This window comes from Gymnoscopelus microlampas (genome assembly GCF_963454915.1).
Source record: "Gymnoscopelus microlampas genome assembly, chromosome: 11".
Classification (NCBI taxonomy): domain Eukaryota; kingdom Metazoa; phylum Chordata; class Actinopteri; order Myctophiformes; family Myctophidae; genus Gymnoscopelus; species Gymnoscopelus microlampas.
Genome location: NC_139948.1, coordinates 407,026 through 429,769, shown reverse-complemented (window position 1 = coordinate 429,769; position 22,744 = coordinate 407,026). Strand labels below are relative to the sequence as shown.

The window sequence follows — 22,744 nt, the reverse complement described above, 5'->3', positions numbered from 1 at the left end:
AGTTTATTACACGGCTTGGTTGAATACTTGATTCTGATTGGTCAATCATCGGTCATTATTTCTGGATAATGACCGATGAGCTCTATAACGGACCACTGTCTAATCAGAGACTCAGAACACCTGCTAATGTCAACCTGCGCTGCTTGTTTTATGCTTTATCCAACATGACAGCCATGTAAACACACAAACAATGTCATTTACAACTAAACATTGCTCTCAAGAATGTTTTTGAAAACATTTGAAGTGAGAAATAGACGATGCAATGACCGAAAAATGATTCTATTTGATCCACTGCACTTCCTTGTTTATCGTGGTGCAACAACAGGGAATACCAAAACACTCGCCCCAAAACACAGTCAACCCTGGGCAAATCCGGTGGTATTATAGGGAAATCGGCGGTATATGGAATGGGGGCGAGTGTGTATTGGGGCGAGTCTTCCGGTTACCTTATGGAATACTGTCATTTGTTTTCCGAGGCAAACTTGTCCGCCCAGCCCAATACTTATGGAATACTTTCATTGCCGTAAGCAAGGAAATACTTCGTTTTGTTGTTACTTTTGGGTCAATTTTTTTATTGTCTCCGCCAGGCCGAAAGGCATGGCGAGAGAGTATGTTTTACCCCCTGTCTGTCTGTCCGTCCGTCCGTCCGTCCGTGTGCGTGCGTGTGTGTGTGTGTGTGTGTGTGTGTGTGTGTGTGTGTGTGTGTGTGTGTGTGTGTGTGTGTGTGTGTGTGTGTCCGTGTGTCATACAGCTAATCTCTGGCACCGTTGGCTTGATCGCAGCCAAACTGTGCACACACACTCCCTGGATGCCAGAGCAGAACCTCTGCTCCAAATTTTTTACATGGGCCTTTTATAGCGCCACCAGGTGGCCGATTTGTGCAAAACACATTTTTGGACAGTACTCCTACAGATTTTGGCCAGAAATACCCCCACAGTATCTCTATAGTCATTAAAAGAAACGGCTCATTTCAGATTTTTCATATTCCATCCTGATGAGCAAAATTGGCTTTCAAAGTTTGCAGGAGTACTCCGTTTCGTGCAAATAGGTACACATGATCTCTATAGTCATGTGATATTTGGGTCGCAAGACAAATTTCAGTGCAAACTGACAATAAAGTATTATCGTATCGTATCGTATCGTATCGTATCGTATCGTATCGTATCGTATCGTATCGTATCGTATTGTATCGTATCGTATTGTATCATATGGGGCGGTCATAGCTGAGGGGTTAGTGAGTCCGCCTAGGGAGCCAAAGGCCCTGGTTGCCGCAGGTTCGAGTCCCGGCCAGGCCAGCATATGTGTCGATGAAATGAAATTTGTCCCTGAGCAAGACTCTTAACCCCTAATTGCTCACAGGTTCTCATTGGAAACAAGACAGCAAGGACTTTCATGAACGACCTGTTAAAAGGAATTATCCTTATATCAAGATGGATCTGTTTGATGTAATGTTTGCAGGAGTGGCCTGTTTTGAACAAAATGCCGCAAATCATGAACGCAGCGTCCGATTGTGGTGAAACTTTGAATGCATATTTGCACGACGTTGAGGAACAAATGCCACCCTTTTAACATTGGCCTGTTATAGCGCCACCAGCAGGTCAAATTTGGCAAAACACATTTTTAGAACAAAATGCCTCAAATCATGCATGCATAATCACCCTGTCGGGCTTTAAATTTCAATAATGACCACCTCCTCATACATTATCCCTTGCATAACTTGGTTATATTTTGTCTTCCTGCTCTTCTATTGAGACATCTAGATCGTGTCAAAGGTCATGTCTCACCTAGACACAGGATCTGACACGAATTTTGACCTGATGGTCAAGATCCAATGTATCCCCTTAGCAAGCATTGAGCTATTTGCTCAATGGTAAAAATGTCAGCACTTGTGCAGGAAACCAAATCTAGGGTAGAAGAAGAAGGTTATAGTGCAGCTTTAACCAACTTTGAAAATAGCTGATCTACAAGCTCACAACAACTATTTTCTTTCGAGAATATTTTTTAACTTTTGAAAAAAAGAAACTTGTGAAATGGGACATTCTGCATAATGAGTATTGTTACTTTGTCTTGTCTACTTAGTATAGTATAAATAGTAAAGTATAACTTGATGCTAAAATGTTTGACTTAAGTAAAGATTTTGAATATACAGATGTGCCATTTCAAAACTTCAAATGTCCTGCCATCGCCAAGACAGTACATTTTCAGGGGATTCCCAGGGCAATAAGAGGGACAAAGAAGGGCATTTAAAATGCTGAATTATTTTGATGATCACTGCTTTTATGATGCTAATTAATTTGAGCAACTGGTCAAGGACCTCTTCAAATCACCTTTCGCCTCATAATGAGTCTGACACCTTCTTCAACACACATTCTTTTGTTCTCATGTATATGGATGTCTGTTGAAGGGAAACACGGGGGTGTGTAGTGACAACTTCTTTTCAGGGGCAAAACAGTGCATTTTTAAGGGCAGAAAAGGGAGGAAAAAGTGCATTTTCAGGGCACTTTCAGGGAAAGAACAGTAACGTGTGAAGTTTTGAAGTGGCACATCTGTAGGAGTCCTTCTTCCACTACGGCCAAAGACATAGTATTTGTTTTAACCACAGCATCTACAAGCACAAGTGTGAAATTATTAATAACACACTGAAACACATCAGTTAATCATGTTTCGTTTAGCTTGTCAGAAGCAGCTAATCAAGGCGAACAGTAAAAGAAGTGCACAGGCCAGCATGCGGAGCAAACTAAATGCAGTCAGCTTCTATCATCCATCTCTCCTTTTACTCCGCTAAAAGAATCAATACGCCACCATCCTCCCCATGGAATCATTTGGAGGCAGCTAATGTTTAAATTAGCTTCCAGGACACTGTGGCTCAATCCGTGGGTCAGGGCCCAAATGTTGGTTGCAACATTTCCAGACAAAGACACATTTTAATTAGGTTTATCTTTAGTTAATGACAATGTTACCGGCTTGATTAATACAAAAATACTGTGTTCTGGGGTGGTCGCAATAGCCGCTCTTGCACGATTGTGCGGCCTTAGTTCCAAAAACTATATAGTTCCAAACACAACTGTATAGTTCCAAACACAACTGTATAGTTCCAAACTCAACTGTATAGTTCCAAACTTAACTGTATCGTTCCAAACACAACTGTATAGTTCCAAACTCAACTGTATAGTTCCAAACATTACTGTATAGTTCCAAACTCAACTGTATAGTTCCAAACACAACTGTATAGTTCCAAACATTACTGTATAGTTCCAAACTCAAATGTATAGTTCCAAACATTACTGTATAGTTCCAAACTCAACTGTATAGTTCCAAACACAACTGTATAGTTCCAAACATTACTGTATAGTTCCAAACTCAACTGTATAGTTCCAAACATTACTCTATAGTTCCAAACATTACTGTATAGTTCCAAACTCAACTGTATAGTTCCAAACATTACTGTATAGTTCCAAACTCAACTGTATAGTTCCAAACTCAACTGCATATTTCCAAACTCAACTGTATAGTTCCAAACTCAACTGTATAGTTCCAAACTCAACTGTATACTAACATTACTAACATCACGACACGTTGTGAGCTCTGCTATTTTCAAACATTTTAGTACTTTTACTTTTGGTGCTTTAAGTACATTTTGATGCCAAAACTTTTGTACTTTTACTCAAGTAACATTTTGAACACAGGCCTTTTACTTGTAACCGAGTATTTCTACATTGCAGTATTGATACTTTTACTTAAGTAAAACATTTGAGTACTTTTTCCAACACTGGCAGAGACCTCCTGCTTCAATAGACACACATGCATCGAGGCTAACCCTAACCCTCATGCATTTAAACATGTCAGCCGTGATGACACATCGCTCCAGTGAACCGCAGCGACCCCAATGAGGTATCCACTTTTATATATATATGTGTATGATGCCAGGTGTATGGAGTAGGACACCTATACTGGTTGACAATATGGCACACCATATGGCACACAGTGCACCTTGACCAACCCTTCCCCCCCCAACCCTAAACCATAACCATCTGTAGATCTGCAATTTATGTATTTATTGATTCATGTATGTATGTATGTATGTATGTATGTGTGTGTGTGTGTGTGTGTGTGTGTGTGTGTGTGTGTGTGTGTGTGTGTGTGTGTGTGTGTGTGTGTGTGTGTGTGTGTGTGTGTGTGTGTGTGTGTGTGTGTGTGTGTGTGTGTGTGTGTGTGTGTATGTATGTATGTATGTATGTATGTATGTATGGTTGCAGACAAGAAAACACGTCTATAACGTGTGTGTAACGTGTCGATGGATGGGTGTGGATCAGTGCTGATTTAAAATCAGATGAATTTGCAAAAACTGTTTCAAAGGTGGAGCAAATACAGGTATACATATGATCACTGAATTTGAGGTTAAATGCAAACACTATAGGGTGGAAATTGCCTTCCCCTGAGACCCGAAATGAACCCCCTGAACGCATCACAGCTCATCCACTCTGATCCGCAGCATGTAGCTCAGGGGTTCTCAAAGTATAATAATGAAAATGCATGCACCAAGTTCCCACACACACACACACACACACACACACACACACACACACACACACACACACACACACACACACACACACACACACACACACACACACACACACACACACACACACACACACGCGCGCGCGCACACATTAACAAATAACACTGCACTAATTGAAAACATAACGATGCTGTCTGACAGAAACCTCTTATCTCCATATTCTAACTGTTTTTGCCGTGTTTTTTGGTAAATGAATGCCCTACTTGATCACACTACAGCGTCACACAAAAGTATCAAAAGTAGCAGATCTACTTTTTGGTGCAAAGCGTTTTGAGTAGGAACCCAGGGGTTCCTCAGGGGGATTTAGTCAATATAGTAGTTTAATCACTTTAACCCCTCAGCTATTTTCAGAAAACCTTAAAAAAATAATTGAAAATTTGGAATAGTTTTGTTTCTCTGCTCCTAAATCTTTTCAGATGGGCCGACAACGTATATATTAATTTGGGGGTCCTAAAGCGTTTGAGGCCCACTGATGTATAGCTCTCTCACTGACAGGGTTAGCGTAAGATTGATGTGGGAATAACAGGCGAGTAAACAAACAATTCAATAATTGGCTGTTGAAAAATGCAAACCTCTTGTTTTCAGCGTGACAGGCGACTTTGAATGTTGATATATGAGGGTGTTACCACGGCAACACAGCCAGTATATCGCTGCTTATGTAACCATGCATGGCAGGACAAGATGGCACACAGCTTATACCGCAGGACACCGGATCACTGAAGAAAACATTTTCACTGGTTAGGAGATGTCTTACCAACACCAAGGGTTCCCAAACTACCCCCCACCCCAAAAAAAACAAAAACAAAACATATTTGAACTGGGACCCCCCCACCCTGACAAGCACTTGGAATTGTAGGCATTTATATTTAGTTTGACTCGGTTCCACTGGTAATTGTGACATTGTGAGATATTATACGTATATCGTGTCTGTCGGGCGGAAACCTTGAGTCCAAAACTGTAACTTTTTCAGGATTCAAATAAAAAAAAAAGGCAAAAGTAGCAGATCTACAAGCTTGAGCTCGAGCTTGTGGTTCTGCTATTTTTTGATACTTTTGTGTGATGTGTGATCAAGTAGGGTGTCAAAAATCACAAATGGAGATAAGATGTTTCTGCCCAACAGCGACAATATCATGTAATTCAGAGTGGTTATCAGAAGGTCACTGGTTTGCCCCTCCGGCCCTCCTATTATTATATGTCAAAGTGTCCCTGAGCAAGACGCTGAAACGTGACCAAACCAATTTCGCTTGTAACAGAGTATTTCTACATTGCTGTGTTGATACTTTTACTTAAGTAAAACATTTGAGTACTTTTTTCCACCACTGGTGCCAGTGTGTGTGTGTGTGTGTGTGTGTGTGTGTGTGTGTGTGTGTGTGTGTGTGTGTGTGTGTGTGTGTGTGTGTGTGTGTGTGTGTGTGTGTGTGCGTGCGCGCGCGCGCTTGCGTGCGTGCGTGCGTGCGTGGTGGGGGGTAAGGTTCCTGGCATTGGCCAGTATTGGCCACACACACACACACACACACACACACACACACACACACACACATTGACAATCGTTGGTCTGAGTCAGAAACCTCTTATCTCCATATTTTAACTTTTTTGACGCTGTACTTGATCATAGTACAAGCTTACACAAGAGCATCACAAGATCTACAAGCTTGAAACAATGACCGGCTGTGCATCAATTGTCATGCTAGAGAGGTATGTCCTGGGAACACACATATCAATCTAACTTGAATAAATCCTGATTTGCTCTCGATTTGCGCACCAGTGTGGCACACCAGAAACAGACGATTTATAAGCTCATAAGGTGCCGCACTACGATGCGCTATGAGCTTTCAGCTATTTTTGGTGTTACCACAACTGCAAACAACTATGTATAAATCACCCTATGTGGAAATGTTTCAAAATGTTCAGTGTCCCTCTGTCAAATAGACCAAATAGCAGATCTTCAAGCTCACAATGCGTCGTGACGCGACGCATTGTGAGCTTGTAGATCTGCTATTTGGTCTAATTGAAAATAGATCGGCTATTTTCAAATGACCGGAATGTATATAGGGTAGTTCCAATCGGAACCTCTCCCTCCGCTGGACATTTTCGAACATTTTCCACTTTACATGTTTCTTACCCCTTTCTGCACATCGTATCTAAAAAGTAAAGGTTTTCTGCAATGCTCTCAGATGTTTTAACTTCTAGCGCGCAATAAAATCTATCCAACGAGTTGAAAAAAAACTTTTAAATCGCTTCTCTCCTAAATGTTTTTAAGACATACCCGCAAGTTGCGCCCACAGAGGAGACATTACTGATTCCCCTACTCGTCAAATGTTGAATTGAATCTTCTAATGCATAATATTATGGAACCGGCTGAGGAGAGAAGCGATTTAAACGTGTTTTTCAACTTGTTGGATATATTTTATTGCACACTAGAAGTTAAAATATCTGAGAGCATTTCAGAAAACCTTTACTTTTTGGATACGATGTGCAGAAAGGGGTAAGAAACATGGAAAAGTGGAATATATTCGACAATGTCCTGCTCAAACGGCACCGGACCACGTAGGACCTCATCTCGGAGCTAGATAGCGGAGGGAGAGGTTCTAAATGGGGCTATATATAGGGCTGAAGTGGTTACTTTATGTTTTGTAATAATAATCAATATCTACAAAGTAACTAGTAACTACAGTTTTCAAATAATTGTAGTGGAGTAAAAGTACAATATTTGCCTCTGAGATGTAGTGGAGTAGAAGTAAAAGTATTGGAAATTGGAAATACTCCAGTAAACCTGTACTGTATATAAATACAGAGGCATCTGTATAAAGGAGAACGAGCCAACAACGCAGTCAAGAGATAAAACACCCCCATTTAAACTTTGCAAACCTGAACAAAGCCTTTTTTCACAGAAAACACGTCATTCTCGCGTCATGCGCGGAATGAATAGCCTGATTTAACCCGTCTTTTGATAGAGAGGCACACTAAACTGTAACTGCAGGCTAATGTCCGCTGCTTTTTGTGCGAAACAGCCACCAGCATAGCCCAGGTGCAGCGCCTGCATCGCATTCTAATGCACCTGCTTCTGAAAGCTGCAGGGAGCGGGGGGAAGGCGAGGGTACAATGTCCTTGTACAGTGAGTGGTAGATGTGGAATTGCAATTTATGCAACAAAAAAAGCCTATTCGCTATTAGCAGTGATTCTCAACTTGTTTTTGTTTCAAGGACCCCCAGTTTGATATACATCACACCACGGACCCTCATTTGATGTCAGTTTTTTTAATCTCCGGTACCCCTCACTGTAAAATTGTGCAGCTACATTATTTTAACTCTGAGAGTTACAGACCTGCAAGGGTCTATTTGCTTCAGAACCATCTATCAATCACTTAGCTGGGGACCCCCCTGGAACGACCTCTGGGGGTCCCCGGACCGCCCATATTGAGAACCAGGGGAACTATATCGAACTCAAACAAATGCTCTGACATCTGTCATGTCAGTGAGTGTTTGACCTGCACACGTGTCCAAAGAGACCAGCCTCGTCATATCCAGGGAAATGTGTGACTTAACAGGAACAAAATGTTTTAAGCGATCGTACACGGAATACTTTTATCTCGAATACGTTATCTCATCCACATTCCGGTTCTGGCATGTCGTGGGATAAAATCACGCTCTAATCCCACTCAAACTTGTGGGATATGTTTGATATTCCACGCCAATAAAAAAACTATATGTATATATATATATATAAGTGTATAAATATATATATATATATATATATATATATATATATATATATATATATATATATATATATATATATATATATATATATATATATATATACAATATATATATATACAATATATATATATATATATATATATATATATATATATATATATATATATATATATATATATATATATATATATATATAAACAAATGTGTACTAACAAACAAATAAACAATCAAATATATAAACAAAAACATGTATTTACAAATTGCAATTGCTTTCAGTTTTTGTACCATTTATCCCCAATACTTGTCATTGCATGATGGATAATAACATCATGCATGCTATTCCTCATCCTCCGGGCACAAATAACGCAGCTATCTGTACATTAAAGCTTTCAAGTCGATTTCACTAATGTGGGCCCCCTCCACCCACATCCCCTTTATCTCCAAGAAATAATGCTGCAGGACTCTGCCTCTCTCTCTCTCTTCTTGCTGGGGCAGCTGTACGGCTGCTGCCAAGTCCCAGCAGTGCCTTCGAGATTTCATTTATCCTTGCGGCACATTTTTCCAATAGTATCTGGTCAAAAAAAGCTCCTTCTTATAAACCATTGTCTTATCTTAAAAGATTATTTAAAAAGGAAGCTCTGAATCAGGACAACAACGGGCCAGGGAGGACATCATCACCGGGCTGGAGAGCTCGCACGGGGATGGAGGGGAACGGAAAAAATCATAATACAAAAATCAATTCCATTCACCCCACCCCCAAGCGGTCTCTCCTAAAGCCTGATTTATACTTGGGATGCGCGTCGGTGCCGCGCGGCGGAAACAGACGATCTACAAGCTTGCATCTTGCGAGCTTGTAGATCGTCTGTTTCCGCCGTGTGGCAGCCAGTGTGAGGCGAAGTATAGATCGGCCACAACAGCAGCAGCAGCACAGCAGCACCAAGGCTCCCTCTCATCCATCCCCACATGACGTTAGGTTGCTACGGCAACCCGGAACGGGTTGCATCCATCCATCCCCTACCCCGCACGTTTCGAGAGGGAAAAAAAGAGGGGGGAGGAGAGGGGGTGGGGGGGTGGGGGGTGGGTAGTGATTCACCGAAGCAAAACAAATGACACCCCCGTTCGTTTTATAGGACGGACGGGCGGACGGACGGACGGACGGACAGATACGGGGGGGAGAAAGACGAAGGAGAAACCACGTCTGTGTGATGATGAGAGATGCATGGAATCGTTGAAGGATGTGGAGGTGTGGGGGTGGGGGTGGCACCAATCACGTCTCTGCTCACATTGGTGGGGTATGTTCCACACGACCTACCCCCCCCTCCCCCCCCCCTCCTTTAAACGCCTGTGGCACGCTGTAAGATCATGAGTGTCCGAGAGAGGACACACAAACACAAATGGAACCGAAGCGGTTACACACGCTAAATGGACACTGAGGATGTTTCCCCCCCCCCCACATCTCTACAACATTTTCTACATTCTCTCTCTCTCTCTCGTCTCCGTCTCCGTCTCTCTCCGCCTCTCTCTGCTCTCCGTGTGTTATTACCTGTTATCCGGGAACCTTTCCTCGTACTTAAATTCGGGGTTCATCCGGATGGGGAAGAGCCCCAGATCGACGGGCTTGCTGTCCGGGTTCCAGTCCAGGGCTCCGGTGGCATAGATCATGAAATAATCCCAGAGCTCGGGCAACTTCTTGGAGGAGAGAAACATAGCACTGGGCTTCTAGTAGCGGCAGGCAGGGGTGTCTTTAGGTAGGTATAGGTGGGTAGTTAGGTAGTGGGGACAGCGGTGAGGCGGTTGGTTGGTCGGTTGGTTGGTTGGTCGGTTGGTCGGTTGGTTGGTGGCCCTTCCTTGCCTTCTCCTTGGAGATGTGCGCGTAATGATGAGAGACACCTAGCCTTCAGCTCTGCATTTCAAGTGCTTCCAACTACCTTCGGCTTCACTGTCGACTCAGCAACTACGTCCCCTGTACTCCTCCTCCCCTCCCTCGTCCCTTTTCCTTCACATCACTGAATTAACTCTTAACTGGCGCTCTGCCTCTAGCTCTAGCTCTCTCTCTGCCTCTGCCTCTCTCTGCCTCTGCCTCTCTCTCTCTGCCTCTGCCTCTCTCTCTCTCTCTCTCTCTGTCCCTCAATATTGCTCCCACACATCCTTTGAGTTGATTTCAAGGACCCCCGTCTGATAGGGTTTGTATCTCTGGAATCCTGATTTACACTGTAAAATCATCTGTGTTTAAATCAGAGTGTAGACATGGAACCAAATGGATTTGGTTGTACACTCTCAGAGTTACAGACTGGTAAGGGTCCATTTGGTTCCATTCGTACACAGGGAAGCTGTCAGAACCTTCCCTAAAACATCCGGGACAACGCTTCACACATCCCAGACTCTTCTCCTTTCTGGCTCCCAAACTATGGAACAAGCTCCCTATTGCAATTAGAACTGCAGACTCACTCCCAATCTTACGCCATAATCTGAAGACTCACTTCTTCAGACTCCACCTTAGCCCGTAGCACTTGCCGTAGCACTTGCCCTAGCCTTGACAACCTTGCAGGCTTATGCAAAGGCTAAAAGGTAATTTAGATAGCATGTTATGTAGACAGATGCCAGGTCATTGTTGACCTGGCATCGTAGAGTGTGTATAGTTTCAATGTACAGATTATGTTTTGATATTCTCTGTTAGACTGATGATAGGTTATTGGTTTACTTATGTATTAGTTTATTAGTAGATTACTATTTCTATACATGTTACCTTGTGTTGTCCTTGCTTACTGTAAAATGTGTAAATAGCTCTGGATTAAGAGCGTCTGCTAAATACCTTAATTGTAAATTGTACACTCTCAGTGTTACAGACCTGTAAGGGTCCATTTGGTTCTATTTGTACACTCTCTGAGTTATGGACCGGTAAGGGTCCATTGGTTCCATTTGTACCCAAGAGTTACAAACCTGTAAGGATCCATTTGGACCTCTAGGTGGTCCCGAACCCTTTGAGGACCAGTGCTCTAAATTATCCAAAAACACAAAGATCTATGGTGTACTGTATGTCCGCACAGTACTAAAATAGTACTAAGTATTCATTTTAGGCGTTTAGCAGACACTCTTATCCGCTCTTATCCGTCTTACAATAGGCAAGGAAATCACACAGTAGAATGCAGATAGACAGTGTAGTGCTATAAGACACTATCACAGGTAAACCAAGAACCTAGAATCAGTCTAAACAATATTCTATCAAAAATAATAATCTGTACATTGAAACTATAGGATACCAGGTAAACAATGAACCTAGCATCAGTCTAAACAATATTCTATCAAAAATAATAATCTGTACATTGAAACTATAGGATACCAGGTAAACAATGGACCTAGCATCAGTCTAAACAATATTCTATCAAAAATAATAATCTGTACATTGAAACTATAGGATACCAGGTAAACAATGGACCTACTGTAGCATCAGTCTAAACAATATTCTATCAAAAATAATAATCTGTACATTGAAACTATAGGATACCAGGTAAACAATGGACCTAGCATCATTCTAAACAATATTCTTTAAAAATGTCAGCATGTATTTGAAACTATACAGGATCACTGGTAAACAAATAACCTATAGCATCTACCTAAGCAATAGGCCTATTTTATCGAAGTAACAATCTACACATTGGAATTATAGGTCCCCAGGTAAAACATGAATGTATACAGTTAGCATCTGTTTAAATGTAACTCTTGACAGTTCATTTGTACACAGTGTACACATGGGTGCATATGTGACCTCCAGCAGGCCCTTATGGTTATAAGGGCCTGCAGGAGGTCACATATGTTAGAGTTACATGTGCCACACATGAACACATTGCCACACGCGTTTAAGGTCAGTGACCTGTCACAAACATGACCGCAGGATCCGGGTCCAGTGGTGGAAAAAGTACTCAAATGTTTTACTAAGTAAAGTATATCAATACTGCAATATAGAAATACTCCAGTACAAGAATTCAAAATGTACTTGAGTAAAAGTACAAAAGTATTGACATTAAAATGTACTATAAGTACCAAAAGTAGAAGTACTCATTATGCAGAATGTCCCATTTCAAGTTTTCAAATGTACAAAAATGTTTTGAAAATAGCAGATCTAATAGCAGATCTACAAGCTCACAAGATCTGCTATTTTCAAATGGCCGAAATGTATATAGGGGCTTAAGTGGTTACTGTATGTTTTGTAATCATAATCAAAATACAAAGTAACTAGTAACTAAAGTTATCAAATAATTGTAGTGGAGTAAAAGTACAATATTTGCCTCTGAGATGTAGTGGAGTGGAAGTAAAAGTATAGACAATTGGAAATACTCCAGTAAAATAAAAGTACCTCAAAATTGTACTTAAGTACAGTGCTTGAGTAAATGTACTTAAGTTACTTTACACCGCTACCCAGGTTCTTGTTAATTAAGGAGGATCACAACCTACACACATATAGATACACTGTAGATAGATAGATAGATAGATAGATAGATAGATAGATAGATAGATAGATAGATAGATAGATAGATAGATAGATATGTACAGACTTGTGCCCTTGCCACATAAGATTGAATATAGGCTACAGTTGCAAAGGAAATACCCATAAAATACTTATAATATGTTAAGATTCTATATTATATGTGATATGGTTGAGCATCACTTAATTGCAAACCTTAATGATGTGTAGTAATCCATCTACAGTATAACAAGTGTATCTCTAGCAGGGGTTCTCAAAGTGGGGTCCGGGGACCCCCAGGGGTCATTCAGGGGGTTCCAGGGGGTCCCCAGCAAAATTAGTTAATATAGCATAAACATCAGTTTAACCACTTCAACCCTATAGGCTATTTGAAAATAGCTGATCTACAAGCTCAGAACACATTGTGATGAGATGCCTTGAGAGCTTATAGATCTGCTATTTTGAAAAACTCTTGAAAGAATGCGAGAAGTGTTTGAGTCTTTTTGAAACATTTTAAGAACACAAATCTTGTATGGGGTAGGCACAAAATATTTTCAGATGGGGGTCTGCGGCCAAATATACTTTCATTTGGGGGTCCTTCACATGAAAAAGTTTGAGAACCTTATAGCACAATAACAACTTCTTAACCTCATAGTTAGATTCATTTCCATAATAACAACATTTAGCCTACCATTATGTATTTCAAGGTATAGTTCTGTCAAATTAGCTCAACCATTGCTACCTATTAGCAAAGAGGTACTCCATCAACAATCGTTGCCCCTGGTAACGCGTCAGTATACCCATAGAGGTCCCAGATAATGTGAATAAAAGCAGCCAATCATTTGATATTCTTTAACGATTGATTGTTTAACCCACTGGGGGTCCGGCGGCCCACCAAGAGGGTCCAAATCGACCCTAACGGGTCTGTAACTCGTACGGGTCCATTTGGTTCCATTTGTACACACTCGGAGTTAAATTAACTTTGAGGATTTCACAGTGTGGGGTCCCAGAATCGAATGGAATAACGGCCGGTGGCGTCAAAGTGGGACCCATGACATAAATAAAATAAATACAACATAAAAACAACGGTTGGGAACCATATTTATCCCCCAAACAAGCGCATATATACATAACAACAGAAACAGCCCCATCATCATCATCACTCACCAGTACAGGAGCGAGAGTCCATCGAAGCGCTCAAGCTCCCTCGCTCCGTGCTTGAGCAGCGACATAGCGGCATGCGAACCGAGCCGAGGTGATCAGTCCTCCAACAACCACAACCAGCCCCGAGAAATGCTCCTTTCACAAGCCGACCGAAGCAGCCTCACTGGCGGATACAGTGTCCTCTTCCACCTCGGGCCCCGATTCCACCTGACGGTGTGTTATATATTAGCCTCGGCTATAACAGGCTTCTTCTAACCAGAGGCTGTGTCAGCAGCATCAGCACCACAGCATCACATCCACCACTGGCTGCTTCATCTCTCTGCGATACCCCCGCTGTCAAATCAATGAGACGCGCGGCGCACGCACGCACACGCTCTCTCTCTCTCTCTCTCTCTCTCTCTCTCTCTCTCTCTCTCTCTAACACACACACGCGCGCGTGCACACACACTGCAAAACAAAAAGAAAAGCCTACAGTAGGTGTTCCCTTCGCTAGGATGGGAGCGACATGTGTGTGTGTGTGTGTGTGTGTGTGTGTGTGTGTGTGTGTGGGGGGGGGGGGGGGGGGGGGGGGGTCTCTTCTTGGGTTCCCGTTATCCCGTCCGTTTGGGCCGCCGGATCGGAGCGCTTGTTTTTCGGCCGTGATGATGCGGCACCGTCATGCTGCCATGGTCCCCCCCCCCTCTCTCTCTCTCTCTCTCTCTCTCTCTCTCTCTCTCTCTCTCCCCCCCCCCCTCCGGTGGTTGGGTCTGTCTCTGTCTCTGTCTCTGTCCTTGTGTGTTGTGTTGTGTTGTGTTGTGTTGTGTTGTGTTGTGTTGTGTTGTGTTGTGTTGTGTTGTGTTGTGTTGTGCAGCAGAATCAAGCCTCTCTCTATAGCTATACAGTGGCAGCTACAGTATAGCTGGACACCGTGATGTTGAGACTGGACTGCTGGGAGGATTGAGATGGATGAGGAGACTATAGCTGGAGCAGGGTTGGCTGGAGAGATATAGCCTCTGCATGCCGCGGTGAAACTTCACATTGTGTGGGTTCATTCATTCATTAATTAATTCATTCATTCATTCAGACACTCGTTCATTCATTCACTCGTTCGTTCGTTCATTCATTCATTCGTCCATTTTCTTGAATGTAACATAATAGCCTACAAAGTTTCAAATCGAAATTTGAAAGCAAATTTGTTTTGGAAAGAATAAGTTATTGCCATCACCACGCACGCACGCACGCACGCACGCACGCACACACACACACACACACACACACACACACACACACACACACACACACACACACACTGATTCCGATTAGTGTATATCTGTCTGTCTCTTATATGTCATCATGATTTGTGTGAGTGATGGGAACTCATTTTAAACAAGCAGTGCTTTATGAGTTATCCAGTTTAGGCGTAGACCGTGTACTGTGAATTGCTTCCATGTACTGTAGGCCTACTGTTGTTCTCATGTCTTACTAAATAAAGTAGCCTACATCAATCAATCAATTCCATCTGCATTGAATGTATTCAATGCAGAGGAAATGAGGAACCTTCCTCAAGATAACCCAAGCATTACGTTTCAAATCAGACTGTCCAAATATACAGAAACAGCGCCACGCAGGGGCTATAATATTATCTGTCTGTCTGTCTGTCTGTCTGTCTGCCTGCCTGCCTGTCTGTCTGTCTGTCTGTCTGTCTGTCTGTCTGTCTGTCTGTCTGTCTGTCTGTCTGTCTGTCTGTCTGTCTGTCTGTCCGTCTGTCCGTCTGTCCGCCTGTCTGCCTGTGTCCTTCCTTGTGCGCAAATATGCCCAAATAAGGAGTTCCACACATGATGTAATCAATGTGACGTTTGTCTTGCCCAAGCATAGATTTATATAAATATATCTATGTGCCCAAGTACCGTGTTAAAGGGCTGTAATTCACTAGTTACACAAATCCACTAGTAATGCAGTTATTGTGTTAATGATGTGTAGGTTAGACCTGTGGTTCTCAGCATGGGGTCCGGGGACCCCAGGGGTCCTTTAGGGGGTTCCAGGGGGTCCCCAGACGATTGATAGTTATAGGAACCCAATGGACCCTTACAGGTCTCACTTGTGTCTGTATCTCTGAGAGTGTACAAATGGAACCAAATGGACCCTTTACAGGTCCATTTGGTTCCATTTGTACACTCTCAGAGTTGCATTAACACTGAGGATTGGAAGCTGGAAGCAATATTTTTTAACTGTAGCTTCTAGCTTCATGCATTAACTACTACTAGCCATATTTTGAGGTTTCAAACATTGTAGCTTGGAGGGAATTCGGCCGAAATCATCAAGATCGTGCACTTGGAAGTTTTTGATTTTTGGCATGGTGTTAGGTATGGGCATAAGGTTTTCAAAAAACATTGGATGCAAGTTGGGATCGCCCCCTAGTGGTCTGTTTCCAATGAATCCAATATTAGATAGGTATGGTTGAAACCCCAAATAATTGATGGAAGAGATTTTCGATGGATTCTGTTACTATTGGGTATGCTAAATAACATACAAAACATTTAGGAAAATCGAACTTCTAGAAACGCATAATTTTCAGGTTGGCGTCCACGATGGCTGGCGGGAGCTTAACATGCTTATAAGCGGGGAGGGAATATATAAAAAATCATATAACAATTGTGCACTTGGTGACAAGTTTTAGATTTTAGGTATGGGCATAAGGTTTTCAAAAACCATCGGAAGCAAGTTGGGATTGCCCCCTAGTGGTCTGTTTCCAATGAATCCTATATTACATTAGGTTAGTAGACTTTCAATGGATTCTGTTACTATTGGGTATGCTAAATAAAAAATCAAACTCCTGTAAAGACATCATTTTCAAGATGGCGGGAGCTTAAAATGCCAGGAGCTTAAAAGGCCTAATATGTGCCATCTTGAAAACGATGCCTTTCCAGAAGTTTGATGTTCCTAGATTTTTTTTTGTGTTATTTAGCATACCCAATAGTAACAGAATCCATTGAAAATACCTTCTATAAATTATAGATTATTTGGGGTTTCAACCATATAGATTGATTCTGATTTATTCTGATAGTGGATTCAGTGGAAACGGACCACTAGGGGGCGATCCCAACTTGCTACGTCTATTCCAAGGGGCAAGGCTTGGATATTTACGATGAGGCCAACACGGAAGCTTATGAATGGCCAGAGTGGCGCTGTTTTACCCTGCGCCGACCTGAAGTGTCAGAAAGAATTTATTTTAGCGCAAGTGAATGGGTTTTTGACAAACTTTAGACTAGATTTTCTTACCGTAATAAAAATTGTCATAAATTCTATATGCTTCCAGTTGCTAGTTTAAAGTCTCCTTTCAATCATCATGATATGCGTTTTGCTAAATTATGGTCCCATTTATTCTAAAATTGACGATAAAGTAGGCTATGCTCCAGGAGGGGCGGGATGATTTGATTGACAACCTACACAACCAATAGCATTCATTCCCCGCCCCCGCTCTTGATTGACAAGCTACCCAACCAATAGCATTTTTGGGGGTGTTTTCCGGTTCGCTGGTCACGTGTCTGGTCTCAACCAATAGCGTTTGAGTTCCGGACGTGGCCAACTGTATATATTAACGATGGAGGAATGCATGTTCCTGAACTATCGGCTTCATTTTCGTTCTGTAGAAAGCAGGGGAGTGGCATTGTCCATTCTTTTTTACAGTCTATGGTCTATTCCCGCACTTTTTTAAAAAGTATAAAATTATTCATGCATTTAAGTTATTTGTCATCTGCCCTGTGCAATGTGTGATTATGAGGCCTAAAAAGAAAACAGAAATTAAAATTGTATTTATATGTTCCAATGTTCAATGCCAAAAACACAATCAAATCGTTAATCGCAATTATATCTGTGACAATTAATCGTCAACATAAATTTGTAATTAATTAATTAATTACACATTTCTCATCTTTTAAATTGTTATCATTACAAACTATTAAAAATAACCCTTGTTGTAAAAAAAACACAAAGTTGTCCTTTAAAAATGAAATGAGGGTTAATATGGGTTTAACAACGTGTTGGCCTTCTGTTGACATCTTCCAGACCAGTGGTTCTCAAAGTGGGGTCGGGGGACACCCCAGGGGTCCTTAATGGGGTTCCAGGGTGTCCCCAGCTAAATAGTTGGTAACTCTTAAAATAGAGTGTACAAATGGAACCAAATGGACCCGACCCCGTAAGGGCTGTCCCCAGCAAAGTAGATCAATAGTTTGGACCCTTACAGGTCTGCAACTCTGAGAGGGTACACATGGAACAGGCTCGTGCCACGCTATGAATTTTGAAGATTGTTTTCTTCGAGTTCACCTGGGACAGTAGTAGGGACAGTGCCAGCTCCCTTATCCTATTATAATTCACGGGTAATGGGCTGAAATTCACGGCTAGTGGGCCACGGGTGCGGCTTTAGCAGTGCCAAAAATAGAGCCAGGGGTATGAAAACCGTGTTTGACTGTCATTGTCAAATGACTCACAAGAGCATTTGTGCCTAACTTGGTAAAACAACAAAAAAAAAAACATGTTTCTGCAACCAACAGTGATTTGTAGCACCTCCTATGGGTGGAAGTGAAATTGGTTTTGGCTCTTTGTTGTTTAGAGGCCCCTCAATGTGTGATTAAAAAAAGGGCCGCACCTGCAACATTTTGATGTCAATTGTAGCAAATCAGAAGGGAAAATTAAGAATCTGAAGAAACTCCTTGATCACATGATTCCAAGATAATGTGTTATGATTTGCGTGAGTTTTGTGTGAGTAGTAGGGCCCTAAATATTATTAATGATTTATTATTTTCTGTTTTGTATTACAGAATAGAATAATTGCTTAACATGTTTTTTATAATGGATAGTTGCTACCCTGAATCAAATGAGCTGGCTGCAGTTTGATATTCACTGCAGTGGAGTCAGCGCCCTCTCTCTGTAGGCTTTGAAACTGCAGGAGACCTGGCAGCTGCTCAGCATTTACATCACTGGTTCTCAACGGTTGGGTCCACAGGGGTCCAAATGGACCCTTGTGGGTCTGTACCTCTGAGAGTGTACAAATGGAACCAAATGGACCCTTAGGTCTGTACCTCTGAGATTGTACAAATGGAACCAAATGTAAAGGCTCAGCGTTAAATGAACACTGAGGATTTCACAGTGCAGATCAGGGGTCTTCAATGTTTTTCAGGCCAAGGACCCCTTAGGGTTAGGGTTAGGGGATTAAACTTAGATTGTAGACTTGTTTGACAGCACTATCATTGTGTAGCGTTGTGTTGGATTCATGTTAATTTGTATTTTCAGACAGTTCACTGTCTGAAAATACACTGTACACTGTTAAAAGACTAAAGAAAATACATATTATAAACATAATAGGCCTACACTTAAATTAAGAAAATAAGAAATATGAAAACAAATACATGTTATTCTGTGTTCTGTTCATCTTTAGAGCGTATTACAATACGATTAAACACATAGATTTGGTGACCCCCCCTAACTCTGAGGACCCCCTGTTGAGGACCCCAGTTTAGTTCAGTGATGCTCAACCTTTTTAATGTCAAGAACAGATTTCTTTTTTTTTCTTTTAGAGTAGCCAATTTGTACCCCTTTTTTCTCCCCATTTTAGTTGTTATGCCGATGAATTCCTCCCCACACACATTCCTGTGTTGTCACTGCTGTTGTATCCTACTGACTCACCTGCCAGTGAGGAGCCCCCACCGAGAGGACTACTCCTCCCGCCCAACATTCCCTGCAGTTGCCACCCCAGCCTAGGAGTACATGCGATGACCAATATCACCCTCCCCGGCCGGCTTCCCTCCCCAGAACACGGGCCAATTGTGTTCGCATAGACACTCGACAAAGCCCGATGCACCACTGTGATTCAAACCCACAACCTCCATGGTGGTGGGCAGGGACTTCACCACTGCACCACCCAAGCGCCAAACGGCTGTGGACAGTTATCCTACCAATGACATCATTTGCAAGCATGTTTGACCATTACAAACAAGATTTATTTAAAAAAAATACTTCTACGCTAACTTTCCAGGAAGAGAAAGGCTGTAGTTTTGTATTAACTTGGATTCCCCATCGATGATGTCACTGCAGGTTTCTGAACTGTCCACACAGCCATCCTCTGAGACACAGACAAACAATTGTACAATATCATAATGAGCATTAGTGAGGACCAATGATATGAAGATGGGTGAAGTGGTCCTTTAAGTAATACCTTTCAGATTCCCCCCTCTTGTGTTTTTTTAATGAATAAGGTCATTCAGGTGTATTTGGTCGATTGATTGATTGAATAATTTATTAACTAGATTATCAACAGTACAGGTAGTACAGTCAAAGGACATGCCAAAAGGATAACACAAAAAAGCTCCAGAGGCTTGTTTCCATTGTGGTCCATTGTACTCAATTAATCAGTAATACTTGCAATACAATACAATTACAACACAGTACAGTACAGTACAGTACAGTACAGTACAGTACAGTACAGTACAGTATAGTACAGTACAGTACAGTACAGTACAGTACAGTACAGTAGAAAACATATTGTGATAAAGCTCAGTAGAATCAGGGGATATTTACAGATGAGGTGAATGATGTATTGGATTTAGTAAAGGGAGTATAATCCTAGAGATTATACTCTATTTCAGTATGGTCTCAATATGGAGGAGATGACAATGGCATGTGGCCAATGGCCTGACCTATGGGCCACATATACAGTAGCTCTGGAAATGTTGATTCCCATGGCTACTTAGTTACTTAGACTACAACGGTGTCACTCGCCAAACACAGCAGATCTACACGCTTGTAGATAAGCACATGAAATTGTTGTACGACAAAATATAAATCACTCTCACCACGCTCTATCTCTGGGATATTTTTTTTACCAAGTCCAATCATGGTCGTTTGAGGCCATTATGTGGAAAACACAGCGATGATATAAAGAAACATACATTCAGGTTGGAGCGGCTGTAATGTGTTTTGTGTCTGGAGGTGCTGAGTAATGGAAGTTTAAAAATGAACAAATTAAACGGAGACGAGGAGCGCCTGCAGTGTGTTTTGTGTCCCGAAGCGCTGAGTCATGAGAAAAAAATGAAGAAGAAAAAAAAAAAGAACAAATTAAAGAGACACTTCCAAGCATCCCAGCACAGCATCATGGAGGATTTCCTGAGCAAAAAAATAAAAAGATAGACCGTTGAGACCCGGTGGACGTCAAAAGGTTATTATGGTTAACTAAAAAAACAGAACTGAAAAATGATAATAATGTTGTTAACCAAAATGAGACTTTACAAAAAAACGCTACGCAACTGAAACTCTAGTCGTGTGTGTTTACAGAACTAACTAAAATGAACTAAAATCACAGAGAAAATGTCTTCAGTTTTAGTCTTTAGTCGCTATTTACTCTCCTACAATTATTTGACAACTTTCGTTACTAGTGGAACATGCATTAAAGACGGGGTGCAGTGATTTTCAGTGATCCCCCTAAAACATAATCATCAGGTATTATGGTTATACTAGGAGGAAGATCTTTTTTCAAAAAAGTGTACAGAAAGTGTTCAAATTATGTTTTTATGTGGACACGCCTCCAGTTCATTAAATATAACTGGGGCCTGTTCCTCAAAAGGTGAATTGACCGCGAGGCCGTCGCGGTCACCCCCCACCCCCGCCCACCCCGTCCCGTCGCAAACACACACACACACACACACACACACACACACACACACACACACACACACACACACACACACTTCACGCTTTCTCCCTGGATCTATTTATTGCGGTCGCGTTTCCTTTATTGCTTTATACATTTTACTTCCTTGTATGATTCCATGAGCTGCTGCAGTGCTGCTGTTCAGCCACAGAGAAGAACGCCGCTCTGGTTTTAGGCTCCATGATTGGTCAAGTTCAAGGATTCTGCTATCGACTTTCATGGTCTTTTATAGAAATACGTGAAGCCTGGCTTCATTATCCTGGCTCGACACAGCCTGGCTTGACAAGGTCTAGCTCGACAAAGTCGCTCCTTTTCAGCCTGGCTTGGCGTTTGAGGAACGGAATAAACAAGGCTTATACAGACCCGACTTTGTCAAGCCTGGATTTGGCTTAAGGCCAGGCTTATTTAATTCACCTTTTGAGGAACAGGCCCCTGGTTCTCACCTTAGCACCTTCTCCACCACCTTAGCACCACCCACCTGTCCTAGTCCCTCCTCCTCCTCCTCATGCCCACACCTGTTGTGTTATGATAATGAGGGGGAGGGTATTCTTTTACTGTGTCATTAAAGTGCTGTTTTTTTATTGGCACGTTTGACCCTCAAGGTTTCAGCCTCCAGGAAGAAACTCAAAATAGTCAGATACTAATAGATATTAATAGACATAAAACACCATAAAAACACCACCAGGGGGCTTAATGAAGTTCTATCAACCTCATAGACACATGCAAAACAGAAAAAGTGCAAAACCATGGCACCATCTCTTTAAGGAGTTAAGACCGGTTTTATACTTTGGATATTAAAAAATTAGCTGATCTACACCACGTCACAAGCTTGTAGATCGACTGTTTTTGAAGAAGTGCAATACGGTATTTTCTTTTTTCTTTGGTATTTTTTCTGATAACGCGGCCAACCTACCTAGTCTCAGCAGAGATGAGGAAGTTTAGTGAGGATTATGATTTTGTCCATGTGACATCAAGCCCACATTTTCCCCAGAGTAATGGTCATGCAGAGAGGGCAGTCGAGATAGCTAAAGGGATACTGAAGCAGGAGGACCCCCCTCCTAGCTCTGATGACATACAGAGCCACACCATGCTCTTCCACCGGAGCCAGTCCAGCTGAACTCCTGATGGGCAGGAAG

The 22,744-nt window shown here is 41.9% G+C and overlaps 1 protein-coding gene across 1 annotated transcript in view; it reads right to left on the bottom strand.

The window, feature by feature from the left end:
• LOC311055764 (syntaxin-binding protein 4) overlaps positions 1-13,995 on the bottom strand; it is a gene marked incomplete at its 5' end in the record, with an annotated part of 229,815 nt that extends 215,820 nt beyond the window's left edge. Inside the window, one exon of the mRNA XM_084072030.1 lies at positions 13,931-13,995. Within this exon, the coding sequence (XP_083928156.1) occupies positions 13,931-13,995 (65 nt within the window). The remainder of the gene's footprint in view (positions 1-13,930) is intronic.
• Positions 13,996-22,744: the final 8,749 nt, after the last annotated feature.